Here is a 15,547-nt window from a genome sequence, read left to right as displayed (position 1 = left end):
GTCCCTAAGAGGCCTCATAGCATCCGTGAAATCATTGCCCTGTGTCTAACCCTGGCGACGTAGCAGGGTGAAGCAACAGACCCTCCAACATTTATCCGGTGAAATTAGGGAAGCCTTATTCCGTAATTGGGAATGCGGGTGGCGCTGTGGGTTAAACCACAGAGCCTAGGACTTGCCGATCGGAAGGTTGCCGGTTCGAATCCCCGCGATGGGGTGAGATCCCGTTTCTCGGTCCCTGCTCCTGCCAACCTAGCAGTTTGAAAGCACCTACAAGTGCAAGTAGATAAATAGGTACCGCTCCGGCGGGAAGGTAAATGGCATTTCCGTGTGCAGCTCTGGTTCGCCAGAAGCAGCTTAGACATGCTGGCCTCATGAGCCGGAAGCTGTACGCCGGCTCCCTTGGCCAGTAAAGCGAGATGAGTGCCACAACCCCAGAGTCGGTCACGACTGAACTTACCTGGCAGGGGTCCCTTTACCTTTATTGTGTAATAATTACTTTATTCTTTATTCCTGGTCCATCTGACTGGGTTGCCCCAGCCACTCTGGGTGGCTTCCAACACATATGAAAACGTAATAAAACATTAAAAAGCTTCCCTATACATGGCTGCCTTCAGATGTTTTCTAAAGGTTGTACAGTTACTTATCTCCTTGGCTTGGGGGGGGGGTCACATAGTTCCATATCCTACAGCGTTTCTCTAATGAAACTAGGGACATCCTACCATACCCATTTTTTTTTAAAAAAACCCCAATGTGGACTAAGGCATAGGTAAAGCTAAAGGGACCACTGACCATTAGGTCCAGTCGTGGCCGACTCTGGGGTTGCAGCGCTCATCTCGCTTTATTGGCTGAGGGAGCCTGCGTAAGCTTCCGGGTCAAGTGGCCAGCATGACTAAGCCACTTCTGGCGAACCAGAGCAGCGCACGGAAACGCCGTTTACCTTCCTGCTGGAGCGGTACCTATTTATCTACTTGCACTTTGATGTGCTTTTGAACTGCTAGGTTGGCAGGAGCAGGGACCGAGCAACAGGAGCTCACCCTGTCATGGGGATTCGAACCACTGACCTTCTGATCGGCAAGTCCTAGGCTCTGTGGTTTAACCCACAGCTCCACCTGCGTCCATAAGGCATACTCTCCAACTAAGACTAAGGCATACTCTCCAACATTTCTCCATGCATTAATTAATATCAATAAAGCACAGTTCTCATTTGGTGGCTGTCAAGTTTTACCTCTGCTTTCTACTTTTGCGCTGTCTACCTCCTGGGGAAAAAAATGTTCAGGTGGGAGAGGAAAATGCTCTCTCACCCGCAGTGCTGGTCCTACCTCGGGTGGCAGAAGCTGTGAAATGGGCGCATAAACCCCCGGCCATTCCTCTTTGTTGGAACACAGTGCTCTGTGTGCTGAATAACCTGCCTTCCACTTGCTCAGCGTCTGCACATGGAATGAGGACCATAATCTTGTCCTTTGCCTCAGGTGGCAACATCCCTTGGACTGGCTCTGCTCACCAGCAATGGTGACTATTCCAATACAGGGGTTGGACTGTCCCATTTCACCTGTGTTGTAACTCTCTTATGGGGAAAAAACAACAACCATTAGTGGTCTCAATCATGTCCAAACTATTGCTATGCAACAATTACAGTGGTTCCTCAGGTTACATACACTTCAGGTTACATATGCTTCAGGTTACAGTCTCCGCTAACCCAGAAATAGTGCTTCAGGTTAAGAACTTTGCTTCAGGATGAGAACAGAAATTGGGCTCCGGCGGCGAGGCAGCAGCAGGAGGCCCCATTAGCTAAAGTGGTATTCAGGTTAAGAACAGTTTCAGGTTAAGTACAGACCTCCGGAACAAATTAAGTACTTAACCTGAGGTAACACTGTATATTTTTTAAAAAAATATATAATTTATACTTGATTTTTAAAAGTCTCAAAGTGGTTTACAAAAAGATAAGACAACAGAATCAAGAAAAGTTCACATACAAAAGCATACTAAAGTTGAAACTTTAATAACAGATTAAAATTACCTCAACTTTCTAAGCATCTGGATAGGCATTCTAAACAAGAATGTTTTTAGCAAGCACTGAAAAGAGTACAAGTGGTTCTCAATAGGTAGGGAGTTCCAAAGTGCAAATGCTGCCACAATTAATGAAAAGTGGGGTACAAATTTAAAAAGAAGTAAGCACAACTGATACAGTGGTACCTTGGTTCTCAAACTTAATCCGTTCCGGGAGTCCATTTGACTCCCAGAACAGTTCGAAAACCAAGGTGCAGCTTCCGATTGGCTGCAGGAGCTTCTTGCACTCAATCGGAAGCTGCGTCAGACATTCGGGTTCCGAAAAACATTCGCAAACCGGAACACTCACTTCTGGGTTTGTGGCGTCCGGGAGCCAATTTGTTCAGCAACTAAGCTGTTTGGGAACCAAGGTTCCACTGTACTGGCCTTTGGCACTACTCCTTTGTCATAGCAGAAATTCTCAACATGATCTTTTTCCTCTTCCTTTTTTTGCAGGAGAAGCGCTGGAAGGGAGAAGACGATGCTCTTGAAGTGGCAGGTAAGAGATGGAAACCCCTGGTTTCAAACTCACTTTGAAACCAACGAGCAGCAAGTCACAGTGCATAAAATAACAGAATACAGGTTGAGAAACAAAGACACACAACTTATAAAATTATTTCCTTTTTAAAAAATCTCAGCACCACCCGCATCCCTAAGCAACCTATAAGCCCTTCTAAAATAAACATGCGCAGACTACTATGTGTGAAATGGACAATCAGTTATGAGTAACTTCCTTCACAATGCATATTCATGTAAATAATGATCACCGTATACGGCAGGCATAGGCAAACTCGACCCTCCAGATATTTTGGGACTACAATTCCCATCATCCCTGACCACTGGTCCTGTTAGCTAGGGATGATGGGAGTTGTAGTCCCGAAACATCTGGAGGGCCGAGTTTGCCTATGCCTGCCGTATACATTTTGACTGTTCCTGACTTCCTTGGTAGGCTGAGGGTGGACAAAAGAAGCTTCTTCATACCATGTGGAATTGATTTATGGAATTCACTTCTAGGAAGTATTCCGATGGCCACTAACTTAAATGGTTGTGTAGGGTTTTTCTTTAATGATTAGGCAAATTGACGGAGGGGACTAGGTCCGTCACTGGCTGTGAGCTACAATAGCCAAATGGAACCTCTTTAAGCGGAGACAGCAGATCACTGAATCCCAGAGAGTGGGGCCAGTAGACCCTCCTGGCAAGGTGAGAGATCGAGGAAACGAAGCATGTGAGGTCTGTGAGGTAGAACCACTTTCCAAGAAGAAGCCACATCCAGAACCAGAACCCATTCGTGTTAGCAAATGATACCTTCATTCTCCGAGAGGACGTAATTGTTACTGGAGATTTTCTATGGTCAGTAATCCTTGCTTCTGTGTTGTGGCAGAGGAGAGAGATCAGCAACTTTGACTACCTCATGTACCTGAACACTCTGGCCGGGCGCACCTACAGCGACCTCATGCAGTACCCAGTGTTTCCGTGGGTGCTTGCTGACTATCACTCCCAGGTGAGTCTTCTTTCTTTCTTTAAAAAAAACCAGCATCTTTATTGAAAATTCAAAAAATACATACCTATATGTGCACCAGACATGGTGAAGAGAAAACAAAGAGGACGGGGGGGGGGAACGTCCAAAACTGCATTATTTTACAAGGTTCTTATTGTACTTCATGGGACGCGGGTGGCGCTGTGGGTTAAACCACAGAGCCTAGGACTTGCCGATCAGAAGGTTGGCGGTTCGAATCCCCACGACGGGGTGAGCTCCCGTTGTTCGGTCCCTGCTCCTGTCAACCTAGCAGTTCAAAAGCACGTCACAGTGCAAGTAGATAAATAGGTACCGCTCCAGCGGGAAGGTAAACAGTGTTCTCGTGCACTACTCTGTTTCGCCAGAAGCGGCTTAGTCATGCTGGCCACATGACCTGGAAGCTGTATGCCGGCTCCCTCGGCCAGTAAAGCGAGATGAGCGCCGCAACCTCAGAGTCGGTCATGACTGGACCTAATGGTCAGGGGTCCTTTTACCTTTACCTATTGTACTTCACCAGATCCTAACCTATTACAGTATTTGTAGAATGGATGCCAAATGCCATTGGATTTGTCCACGGCAAGTCTGCGTTTATATGCAAGTTGTTCATATGTTGCAAGTTTGTGTAGGTCTTCAATCCAATCGTAGAAGGGAGCCACATTTTTATTGTTCCAATTCATCAGTATCAGTCTTTTTCCCTTGGTAAGGGCATGGAGAGTCCATTCATATTGTCCTTTTGTAAGGCTCCATGTACTGGGCATATAATTCAATGGGATAATTTGCTCTGTAGATGTAAGGTTGTTCCATACATTTCTGTTGATGGTTTCAGTTACCTTCTGCCAAAAATCTTTCAATACAGGACAATGAAAAAACATATGTTTTAGAGAAGCATTATCCCTATTGCATCTCCAACTGTTAGATACCTTAGATAGCCCTTTATAAAACAAACGTAATGGGGTCTGGTAAAAGGTAAAGGGACCCCTGACCATTAGGTCCAGTCGTTACTGACTCTGGGGTTGCTCATCTCGCTTTATTGGCTGAGGGAGCTGGCGTACAACTTCTGGGTCATGTGGCCAGCATGACTAAGCCACTTCTGGCGAACCAGAGCAGCGCTCGGAAACACCGTTTACCTTCCCGCCGGAGCGGTACCTATTTATCTACTTGCACTTTGACGTGCTTTCAAACTGCTAGGTGGGTAGGAGCAGGGACCGAGCAACGGGAGCTCACCCCATCGCGGCGATTCGAACTGCCGACCTTCTGATTGGCAAGCCCTAGGCTCTGTGGTTTAACCCACAGCGCCACCTGCGTCCTGTAATGGGGTCCAGTATATTCTAAATATTACTTTTTGTTGGCTGAGCCTCAATTTAAGATCCAGAGACACCCTTGTTATAAAACAGTTTCCCACTGTGTGGTTGAAACTGAGATCAAGGTGAGTCTTCACTCTGCCGAGCCTACCATTCTTTCGTAGGTAGAGTGGGGGGGATTTTCGGTGTCTTGCTGTTGGGCTGATTTCTCGGGGATTAGCGTTGCCCCCTCGCTGTGTTTTGCCTGCGTGAGAAAGATCTCAAAACAAAAAAAAATTTTTCCTTCCAGTAGCACCTTAAAGACCAACTAAGTTAGTTCTAGAATAGTTAGTTTGTTTTGGCTATGGCAGACCAACACGGCTACCTTTCTGTAAGAAAGATCTATTTGTGTTTACGTGCCAGACTCTGGACCTTACCGATCCCAGCGCCTTTCGCGACTTCGCCAAGCCCATGGGGGCGCAAACCAGAGAGAGGAAAAGGAAATTTCTCCAGCGTTACGAAGAAGTAGAGAAGAGTGAAGGTATTTGTCCCATTTCTACCCCCGCTTTCTGTATATGTTGGGAAGAACCAGGAATATAAATTATAATTATAAATTAACTCCTGTTTCTTCCCAACTTTATACTGTATAATGTGGTTATGATGTGGTACTGCACCAGCAATAACTAGGCCAGGGGTAGGCGAACTAAGGCCCGGGGGCCGGATGCGGCCCAATCGCCTTCTAAATCCGGCCCGCGGATGGTCTGGGAATCAGCGTGTTTTTACATGAGTAGAATGTGTCCTTTTATTTAAAATGCATCTCTGGGTTATTTGTGGGGCACAGGAATTTGTTCATTCCTCCCTCCCCCCCATATAATCCAACCCCCACATGGCCTGAGGGATGGTGGACTGGCCCACGGCTGAAAAAGGTTGCTAACCCCTGAACTAGGCAATAAGTTGTCAAGGAGCTGTCAAGGAGCCAGGTCATCCACAGGGCAGGCACACATACAGGAGTCAATTAGCTCTTTATTAACAGGAAATAACAACACAGCAGAGTCCTCTGGTTCACCAAAATCCAGCTAAGATGTTGCTGAAACTGACCGCTAGCTCCACTCTCTAGCCTTTTCTCTGGATCCCGACCAAGTAGACGAAGGTTGCATCTAGGGGCTGGGCTCCTCCACTGGGCCTGTCTGACCCGTTCCTCAGCAACATGCAGGACTCTCCTCGATCGGGGTGTCACCAAGGGGGAGGCAAATCAGGACTGGAACTGTCCTGCTGCTGTGTAACAGAGCCAACCTCTGACTCGTCTCTATCTGAGTCTGCACTTATACTGTGACTCTCAGCCTCTAAGCTTGTCCTGGAAGGCCCTCCTCCTGACCTCCCTCCCTTGATCACTCAACCCCACTGCTTCTAGCACCTTCTGGCTCATCTCTTCAGCAGACTGCTCTTCAGTCTTCCACCACCAGGGCCGTCTTAACCATAGGTGTTAGGGGTGCAGGGCACCCAGGCGCCGGGCTCTCAGGGGCACCAGGGTCTGAGAGTTGGAGCCCGGGGAAGAGCCCACCCACCGGAGCGCCGTGATGGGCTCTTCTGCTGCGGGCGGCTCTGCGCCGCAAGTTCAGTGGCGAGCAAGCCAGTGAGGTGTTGAGGCAGCTGGCCAGCTGGCTCCGCCCTCCTGCGCGCCTGGGATTGGCGTTTGGCCTCTGTGCCCTGCTCTGCCCTGCCTGCGCACCTCAACTATTAAGTAGTGGGTGGACACAGCAGACGAGACAGAGATTTCTCCAAGTAGTTCTTTATAAGTAAGCTGGAACTGAACTGAACAGCAAACAGCTCAGCCGGCCCGCTTTTATAGGCAGCCGGCTGTCAACATTGCAAGAACAACAGCCCAGGGTTTCCCGCCTAAATTAACTTATGTGGACCTGAGTGAAAACTATATACACAATACTTCAATACATAACATCAACGGCCGGCCTAAAGCGCATTGCCTAAAAAAAGGTCGACAACTCTGGGCAACCTTCATGGGGGGGCACCGGGCGGATTTTTGCACTCTAGCGTCACATATGCTTAAGACAGCCCACCAGGATCCAGGATCTAAGCCATCTCCTTCTGTGCCCTCCCTGAGGGCCTTTGGGCAGGAGGCTCACACCACTCTTCCTCATCCAGCCAGTTCCTAATGTAAATGGAGGATGTTGCAGCTGGCCCTGCAACCCCTTTGCCATTCCTAAATGTGGGGTACACTTTGGATCACGGTTCTTCCTTCCGGGTATTTCTTTAAACTTATTGACTTCTGAAATTTATAGCCCGTCTTTCGCTAGCTAGCAGATATTCCCAAGCTTATGAAAGGCAAATACAGTAGTACCTCAGGTTACAGACGCTTCAGGTTACAGACTCCGCTAACCCAGAAATAGTGCCTCGGGTTAAGAACTTTGCTTCAGGATGAGAACAGAAATCACGCAGTGGCGGTACGGCGGTGGCGGGAGGCCCCATTAGCTAAAGTGGTACCTCAGGTTAAGAACAGTTTCAGGTTAAGGATGGACCTGCAGAACGAATTAAGTTCTTAACCCGAGGTACCACTGTATTGTTTATTTTTAAAGGGAAGACCTTGGGCTGTCCCGTGCTCAGGCTTATGACTGCTTTTAGCTCCTAGAGAGCTGGTGCAATTAGGATCTGGCCAGTCAAGGTATGGCAGGTCTTTGAAAGTCGCATGTGATAATTGCAGTCCTCAAAACAGCTAATGGATCCACATTTGCAGGTAACCTCTCAGCCCAGTGCCATTACTGCACCCACTACTCTTCGGCAATCATTGTGGCCTCCTACCTGGTTCGCATGGAGCCATTCAACCAGATCTTCTGCTCATTGCAGGTAGGCAATTGACTTCCATGCAGGGCTGGTTGCAGCCAAAATTGTGAATACGATGATCAAATCCTGCACTTAAGCCATTCCAACCCCCAACATTGACTGTCCCTTGACCAACTCTGGCAACAATTGCGTGTTTGTGGAGGGTTACCAAGAGTCCCACAGGTGTAGCAAACTGGAAAATCTTAGGGCAGGTTACTGTTGTTGACACCTGTCTGTCTTCAGGAGACAACGAAGGAGTATTCTGTTGAGGCTCAGTTCAAACGGTTGGAAGGTTGCTGTAGCTGTAAAGATTGATTTGGGAAGTTTTAATGGTTGATGTTTTTAATATTCTAATATCCCTGCTCCTGCCAACCTAGCAGTTCGAAAGCACATCAAAGTGCAAGTAGATAAATAGGTACCGCTCCGGCGGGAAGGTAAACAGCGTTTCTGTGTGCTGCTCTGGTTCGCCAGAAGCGGATTAGTCATGCTGGCCACATGACCAGGAAGCTGTACACCAGCTCCCTCGGCCAATAAAGTGAGATGAGCGCCGCAACCCCAGAGTCTTTCACGACTGGACCTAATGGTCAGGGGTCCCTTTACCTTTACCTTTAAGAGGGCCCTGCTCCTTCTTCCTTCACCACCTGATTTTACCCCCTGCCCAACATCCCCCCCCCCCCGCCGCAGGCTAATGGAGTAAAGCAGCTTCCCTCGGGGGCATTGCAGGGTTTTATTTCTTTCCAGAGAGCTCTGATTTCGACGTTCAGGGGTTAGAAGGGTTCAGGGTGGCCTTTCAAAGCCCCTGGGTTCGAATCCATGCCAGGCTCAGATGAACTGGGATAACAGCTATAATAGTTAGCAGAGAAATAAAACTCGTATGTCGCATAGCTGTCAACTTACAGATTTGAAAATAAGGTACCAGCAGCCTCGAAAATAAGGTATCAGCAGCCAAAATAAGGGATTTTCCAAGCACAGGTAGTTTCAACTTCTGAGCCCCTCTGAGCCAAAGGCAGAAAGCCCAGCCAGCAGCCAAACGAAGCCTCAAGCGGTCGTCCCCACAGCGCAGCAACCCAGCAAAGGGGATGCAGCAAGGAAAACCACCGTCACCTCTCTGCTGGGAAGCGCTGAGCAAAGGCCAGTCCCCAGGCAAGGTGGCCGATTTGATCGGCACAAGGCATGCAAGCTCCACCCCCCAGTCGTTCTTAGACTCCTTATTGGGTGATCAACGCAGCCAAGCAACACAGTTGGAGCCTCCCTCCTCCCTGGCTGGCAGGGAGGGAGGGAGAGGAGCTGCTTCCTTTGAAACCTGGGAAATTTAAGGGACATCATAAATCTGGGACAGCAGCAGGAAACAGCGCTGGGATAAGGGAGTTTCCCGCCAAATAAGGGACGGTTGACAGCTATGTCGTGGGTTTGAGCCCCATGTTGGGCAAAAGGTTCCTGAGTTGCAGAGGGTTGCAGAGGGCGGATTATCCAAGTTTGGGAATGCAAATGTGCCTGCCAGCCACTTTAGCCCAGAGTCTGAATGTTTTGCAGCCATTCCTCCTAAAATAAGTAATGGCTGTAGGCCATTCACAGGTCTTGAATTGAGGAGAGAAGACGCAGGAGGGTTTTTTTTGGTCTTGTTTTTGCTAACAGCTCATAAAGTTTTTTGGGGCTTTCTCCCGTTCTTCCTTTCTGCCTTCCGAGAGGAGGAGAGCCGACTAATTCTGATATAAATATATGCAAATACATTTATTAATATAAGAAATACTGCAAATCAGTTATTGCTTTCTTTATAAATAATACAGGCTTATGTTTAAAAAGATATTACTTCCTCCAAAATGCATTAGACAGCTGCAAAAAAATTACATTTTTCTAGATGGTAATATCTTTAACCGGATTTGCAGCACTAACAACATTTCCTATGTAGATATTATTTTTATTTAATACAGGTAACCTTTTTATTACGAATCACATTGTTTCTCTGGAGATTACCATCACCTTTCATAAAAGCTGTAAAAGCAGATGAAGAAGTGTCAGTCTAGGCACAGCCGTGTGTATGCAGATGAGATACACGCTTCGAAAAGAGACTTGAAGGAGAAACTAGTTAACTTCTGGTTTCTAAATATGGTCTGCCTGTCTACTAATATGCTTCAGTTTTCCACTGAAATTTGACTCTGAGGGTTGATGTCTGTTAATGATTAACTTCACAGTGACCTTGAAAGTAAGGCTTCTTGTGTTTCGCACTAACAGGACACACAGCAGACATCACTCTCTGCGATTAAGTACAAAATCTGACCTGGGCAGCCCAGCCGAGCCCAGTGCTTGAATTACAGGGGTGGCGCTGTGGGTTAAACCACAGAGCCTAGGGCTTGCCGATCAGAAGGTCGGCGGTTCGAATCCCTGCAACGGGGTGAGCTCCCATTGCTCGGTCCCTGCTCCTGCCAACCTAGCGCAGCTTAGTCATGCTGGCCACATGACCCGGAAGCTGTACGCCGGCTCCCTCGGCCAATAAAGCGAGATGAGCGCTGCAACCCCAGAGTCGGTCACGACTGGACCTAATGGTCAGGGGTCCCTTTACCTTTACCTTTACTCCCCTCTTACCTTTTGTGACGTCTCCCTTCCCACTGTTTTAAAATGACTTCAGAGGTTACAACTGGTGCAAAGTCAGGAGGACGTTTCCATTTCGCTAATAATAATAATAAAAAAATAAATTTTTATTTATACCCCGCCCTTCCCGGTTCAAAAACCGGGCTCAGGGCGGCTATCAACAAATTTAAAACACTTAATTGTAAAAGCAGCATAAAATACAGTATAAAAACGTGAATAACAATAAAATTCAAAGTTCAGAAATCAATCAGAAACCCATCTAATAAGCATTGGATAATCACCAGGGCTAGCTGGCTAAATTAGTCCTACTTGGGCCAGCGAGGAGGCCAGGGGAGAATTAGCTGTGGGGTCTCAGAGCGGGTAAACTTCATAAAAGGGGAGGTGGAGGGAAGAGAAGGGAAATAGAAGATCAGGCTGAATTCAAATTAAAGGCCAGGCGGAATAGCTCTGTCTTACAGGCCTGACGGGAGGGGGTTAAATCCTGGCGGGCCCTAGTCTCATGGGACAGAGCATTCCACCAGGTCGGAGCCATCACTGAGAAGGCCCTGGCCCTGGTGGGCTAAGGGCCCCCTATGATTTCATACCCTCCAACATTTCTCCCATGTAAATAGCGACATCCTGTTCCATACCCTCCGACATTCCTCTGATGAAAGTAGGGATTAAAAGCGGGACATTCCAGGATCAAACCAGAAACAGGGGCAGCTTCTGTAAATCCAGGGCCGTCCCTGGAAAATAGGGACACTTGGAGGGTCTGTAATTTGAGTAGTGTGCCAGTCATCAAGTTTGTGGGTGGCACCAGCTGGTGGCACCATCTTTCCCTGTCCAAAGAAATGAGAGTTTCTCAGCCAGTGATAATCAACCCCTGTAGGCAACACACATTTTCAAAGAGGACAGGGAACTAATTCAACCTTGCAACTTTCCCTGTCCCTCTCTCTTTCATCTCACCAACCAAGGGAGGCAGTTTTGATGTTGCCGAGAGAATGTTCCATAGCATGAAGAGCACCTGGGAGTCGGCCTCAAGAGATAACATGACGGACGTGAGGGAGCTCATCCCTGAGTTTTTTTACCTCCCCGAATTCTTAACAAACTGCAACCAGTTTGCACTCGGTAAGTGTTTAGGCGCTGCTGAATTTTTGTCTGCAAATAATTTCGGAGCAAAAGTAACTTTGAGGAAGTTGAAATGTGCTGTTGGGGCTGGGAAAGGCCTTTCATATTCCGGCTGTCTTTTCATGCCAGCTTGCAACCCAGACCACTTACTCTCTTGGCAACATTTCCCCCCCACTCACATCGCACATCTAGTTGCAGGATTTCTTCCTGACAAGTGTGTCATGAATCGCAGAAGGAACGTGGTGATAATATAGTGCAGGGGCCAGCAGGGGCCAGTCCACTGTCCCTCTTGTGGGGGTCTGGACTATATTTTTTGGGGGGAAATGAACGAATTCCTATGCCCCACAAATAACCCAGAGATGCATTTTAAATAAAAGGGCACATTCTACTCATGTAAAAATATGCTGATTCCAGGACCGTCTGCGGGCCAGATTTAGAAGGCGATAGATCTGGATCCGGCCCCTGGGCCTTAGTTTGCCTACCCATGGTATAAAGGTAAAGGGACCCCTGACCATTGAGTCCAGTCGTGATCGACTCTGGGGTTGCGAACCAGAGCAGCGCACGGAAACGCCATTTACCTTCCCGCCGGAGAGGTACCTATTTATCTACTTGCACTTTGAGGTGCTTTTGAACTGCTAGGTTGGCAGGAGCAGGGACCGAGCAATGGGAGCTCACCCCGTTGCGGGGATTCGAACCGCTGACCTTCTGATCGGCAAGTCCTAGGCTCTGTGGTTTAACCCACAGCACCACCCACGTCCCTACCCATGGTATAGTGCCATGTAAACAAATTAGAGTTTTAAAAAACTAGCTAGCTTTGCCCCCTCTGTCATGTGCTCATGGCTGGTCTCACTGCCCACCACACACTGAAAGATGAACGCAGGGGCGTAGCATTTGGGGGTGTGTGCCAGGGGTACTGCGGCCCCAGAAGCACAATTCTTAGGAGGAGCAAACCAGGCGCCCCCAGCGCAGCCTGGGATGGCGTTCCCCTCCACAGGTGTCACCACACTGAGGGGGGGGATCTGCCTACAAAGGGGCACTTTGGCTGGCCAGGCTCCCCCCTGTATGGGTGGGCAGGTGGCACTTTGCTCCAGTGGGGGGTGGAGTGGGCAACCTGCCAGCATACCCCCGGGTGTGTGTGCACACCTACCTGCCCCGGGCACTGGCAGCAGACGCTACGCCACTGGACGAACGTCTCCAACAGGGGGCTTGCAATCATGAAGGCTCCCTGTGCATTTTTGAACCTTACGCATTCTGGTTCCTGACTCACCCAAGGAGCTCCGCACTGCAGTTGTTTGCACCCCAATGTGCAATGAGAACAATGTGCCCCAAAAATGTTATGGCCCTGCCAGTATGCCCATTGGAATTCATATTTTCCTGCACCTTTTGACATCTAGGCAACCAGAAATCTGTGCTCAGATGTGCATTTTTTAATCAGAGGTGCAAAGCTGCAGGGAGGAGCCCAGACTCCATGCAGTCAGAAGTCTTAGGAGGTAAAATTCCTTGGCATATAATCCCAGCATCAAAGGAAATATTCCCACCCACCCTGCCCTGCTCCCACCTCCAAGATGATTGAATCACTGGCACAGTTCTCATTACTAAAACAAAATAAGGAAGGAGGCACGCAATGCAATATGGTTAATGTAGTGTCTTGCCCAAGTTGAACTAGATCAATTTCTGCAATTTCTGTTCATGAGTAAGGATCTAAGAAATGTGCTGTTCCACCTTTGGATGAGCAGCAAAGAATCTCTCTTTGAGATCATTTATCATTTTGGAATGGTTTCTTCAGTGAGACTGAACAGTGTATTATTTGATTTGCACACTTGTTGCGTTCCTGCTGTTACGCTGTCTGTTTCTTGTTTATATAATGCATTCTCAATTATTTCTAAGCTATTTCTGTTCCCCAGATATATTAATTGTGTGGCACTGACATTTCAACGTTGTATCTTTTTGCTATTGTTATTTATGTATATCATTTCTATCTTACTGATTTCCGCCTCTTTCTTATGCACATAATAATGTTATAGATTTTCTTTTGGGGGGTGACCCCATCTAACCCCTGGAAATTAATAAATGGTAGCATTCTTATTATTTGCGATGTGAAGAGGGAAATACAAGCTGTAGAGGAATTCCAGAGCTAGCCAATGCAAAATGACCTGGCCAAGTCAGGGCCATTAAGGAACAATTCAGGGCTATTGAGAGCCGTTGGCAATAAAAGAGAACTGTCCTCCCCCCTTGTCCTGAGGTGTCAACAGAGACTGTGGGTTTGGAAGACTGCCAGGGTAACTGGATGTGAGATGACAAGAAAAGAGAGTTTTTAGCAGGGTGTTCTGGGTAGAAGAAGAAAGACCAGGATCCATCTTGGGCAGGCTGGCTGAAGGCTGACTGGAGAGATGGCTTGGACTCCGTGGCTGCACTGCTATGGGAGATAAGCCCCTCTTAAAATGACCATGCTGTAAGGTCTCCATGCAGACTGAAGGTGTAAATAAGTGACTAAACCATATTTCTTAAAGCTACGACAGTCTCCATTGCGTCTCAATTCTCCAAAGGACCACAGACCCTGGTTGAGTGCCTGGATCTCCACTCAGCAGAGAGAGGGGCAGGCACTCGACTTGTAACAAGAACTAGGGGAGATAGGTTAGGCCGAGAGAGAGAGAGAGTTGTCCAAGGTTAGCCAGTCACATGAGTGGAGATGTAAATCTGGTTCTCCCCAGCCTACTGCCTTCTACAACCTGCCTTCTACAACATGTCGTGGAAAGCAGAGAGCTCACGTGGATCAGCCTTCAGATAAGGTTAAACAACATTCAGGAATCAAATAATTTTTTTTGGTCGCTTGCAGGAAACTTGCAAGATGGGACCTCGCTGGGTGACGTGCTGTTGCCACCCTGGGCAGAAGGAAGCCCTTATAAGTTTATCAACTTGCACAGACAGGTCAGTATGACAAGGCATGCAGTTTGGATGTTTTGGGGGCTGATAGCCAATCAAAAATAGCACCACATATTTACATCGAACTGGGTGACTGCTAAATTTGATTTCTGGCCCAGGAGTAGTGATGGGGAGGATCTATTTAAAAATATACCACATTTTTTGGTCTATAAGACTCACCTTTTCCCTCCTAAAAAGTAAGGAGAAATGTGTGTGTGTCTTACGGAGCAAATGCAGGCTGTGCAGCTATCACAGAAGCCAGAACATCAAGAGGGATTGCTGCTTTCACTGTGCAAAATATCCCAAATGGAGGTCTCTCTTGATTCAGATGAAGATTTTTAAGAAACAAACCACCCGCCACTTAATGGATCCAATTGGCTTCCAGAGAGTGGTAGGGGATGCTTTATCCCATGTTGATGGCCTTTCAGCTGATTCCCTGGTGGCCCGCTGGAATGTGGAGTTAACCAGGGCTATTGACTGTTTGGCTCCGAAGCGCCCTCTCCGATTGCATGGAGCCCGGACAGCCCCGTGGTTTTCCACGGATCTGAGGGCAATGAAACAATCGTTGAGACGGCTAGAGCGCCGGTGGCGGATAACTCATTCCGAATCTGACCGGACACAGGTTAAAGCTCAACGTCGAGCCTACCAAGTGGCGATAGCGACGGCGAAGAAGAATTTCTTCACCGCCTCTATTGCATCTGCAGAAAACAGCAGCAGGAGACTTTTTCAGGTGGTTCACAATTTAGCGGAACCACCTGCAACATCGGGGCCCAGTACGGGCCACATGTTCTCCTGCAATGATTTTGCAAAGTTTTTTGCAGATAAAATCGCTCAGATTCAGGAAGAAGTAGACTCCACCGTGGGAGCAGGGCCGGGGCGGGAGAGTGCTAGAGTTCTGTCTAGTCAAGTTGAGTGGGATCAATTCCAATCTGTTACCTCCGAGGATGTGGACAGGCTGCTTGGACGAGTGAAACCAACCACCTGTCTCCTGGATCCTTGCCCATCCTGGCTTATAAAAGCTAGCCGGGAAGGACTGGGCGATGGGCTTCGTGGGGTGGTGAATGCTTCCCTCCGTGAGGGAGCCTTCCCAGACCCGCTGAAAGAGGCGGTTATTAAACCGCTTCTTAAAAAACCATCTTTAGATGCGGCCACGATGGCCAACTATCGCCCAGTCTCAAATCTTCCATTCTTGGGCAAGGTGATTGAGCGAGCGGTTGCCGAACAACTCCAGGCACGCCTGGAAGAAGCGGAC

General features: G+C 48.1%; 1 protein-coding gene across 1 annotated transcript in view; it reads left to right on the top strand.

Annotated features, from left to right (window-relative positions):
* Positions 1–15,547, top strand: part of WDFY4 (WDFY family member 4) — a 174,189-nt gene that overhangs the window by 131,955 nt on the left and 26,687 nt on the right. The window contains exons 45-50 of the mRNA XM_053387394.1: positions 2,503–2,545; positions 3,428–3,547; positions 5,266–5,383; positions 7,592–7,701; positions 11,220–11,373; positions 14,210–14,301. Of these exons, the coding sequence (XP_053243369.1) occupies positions 2,503–2,545; positions 3,428–3,547; positions 5,266–5,383; positions 7,592–7,701; positions 11,220–11,373; positions 14,210–14,301 (637 nt within the window). The remainder of the gene's footprint in view (positions 1–2,502; positions 2,546–3,427; positions 3,548–5,265; positions 5,384–7,591; positions 7,702–11,219; positions 11,374–14,209; positions 14,302–15,547) is intronic.

Source organism: Podarcis raffonei, chromosome 5 (genome assembly GCF_027172205.1).
Source record: "Podarcis raffonei isolate rPodRaf1 chromosome 5, rPodRaf1.pri, whole genome shotgun sequence".
In the NCBI taxonomy this organism is placed as follows: domain Eukaryota; kingdom Metazoa; phylum Chordata; class Lepidosauria; order Squamata; family Lacertidae; genus Podarcis; species Podarcis raffonei.
This window is presented reverse-complemented; position numbering and strand designations above follow the sequence as displayed.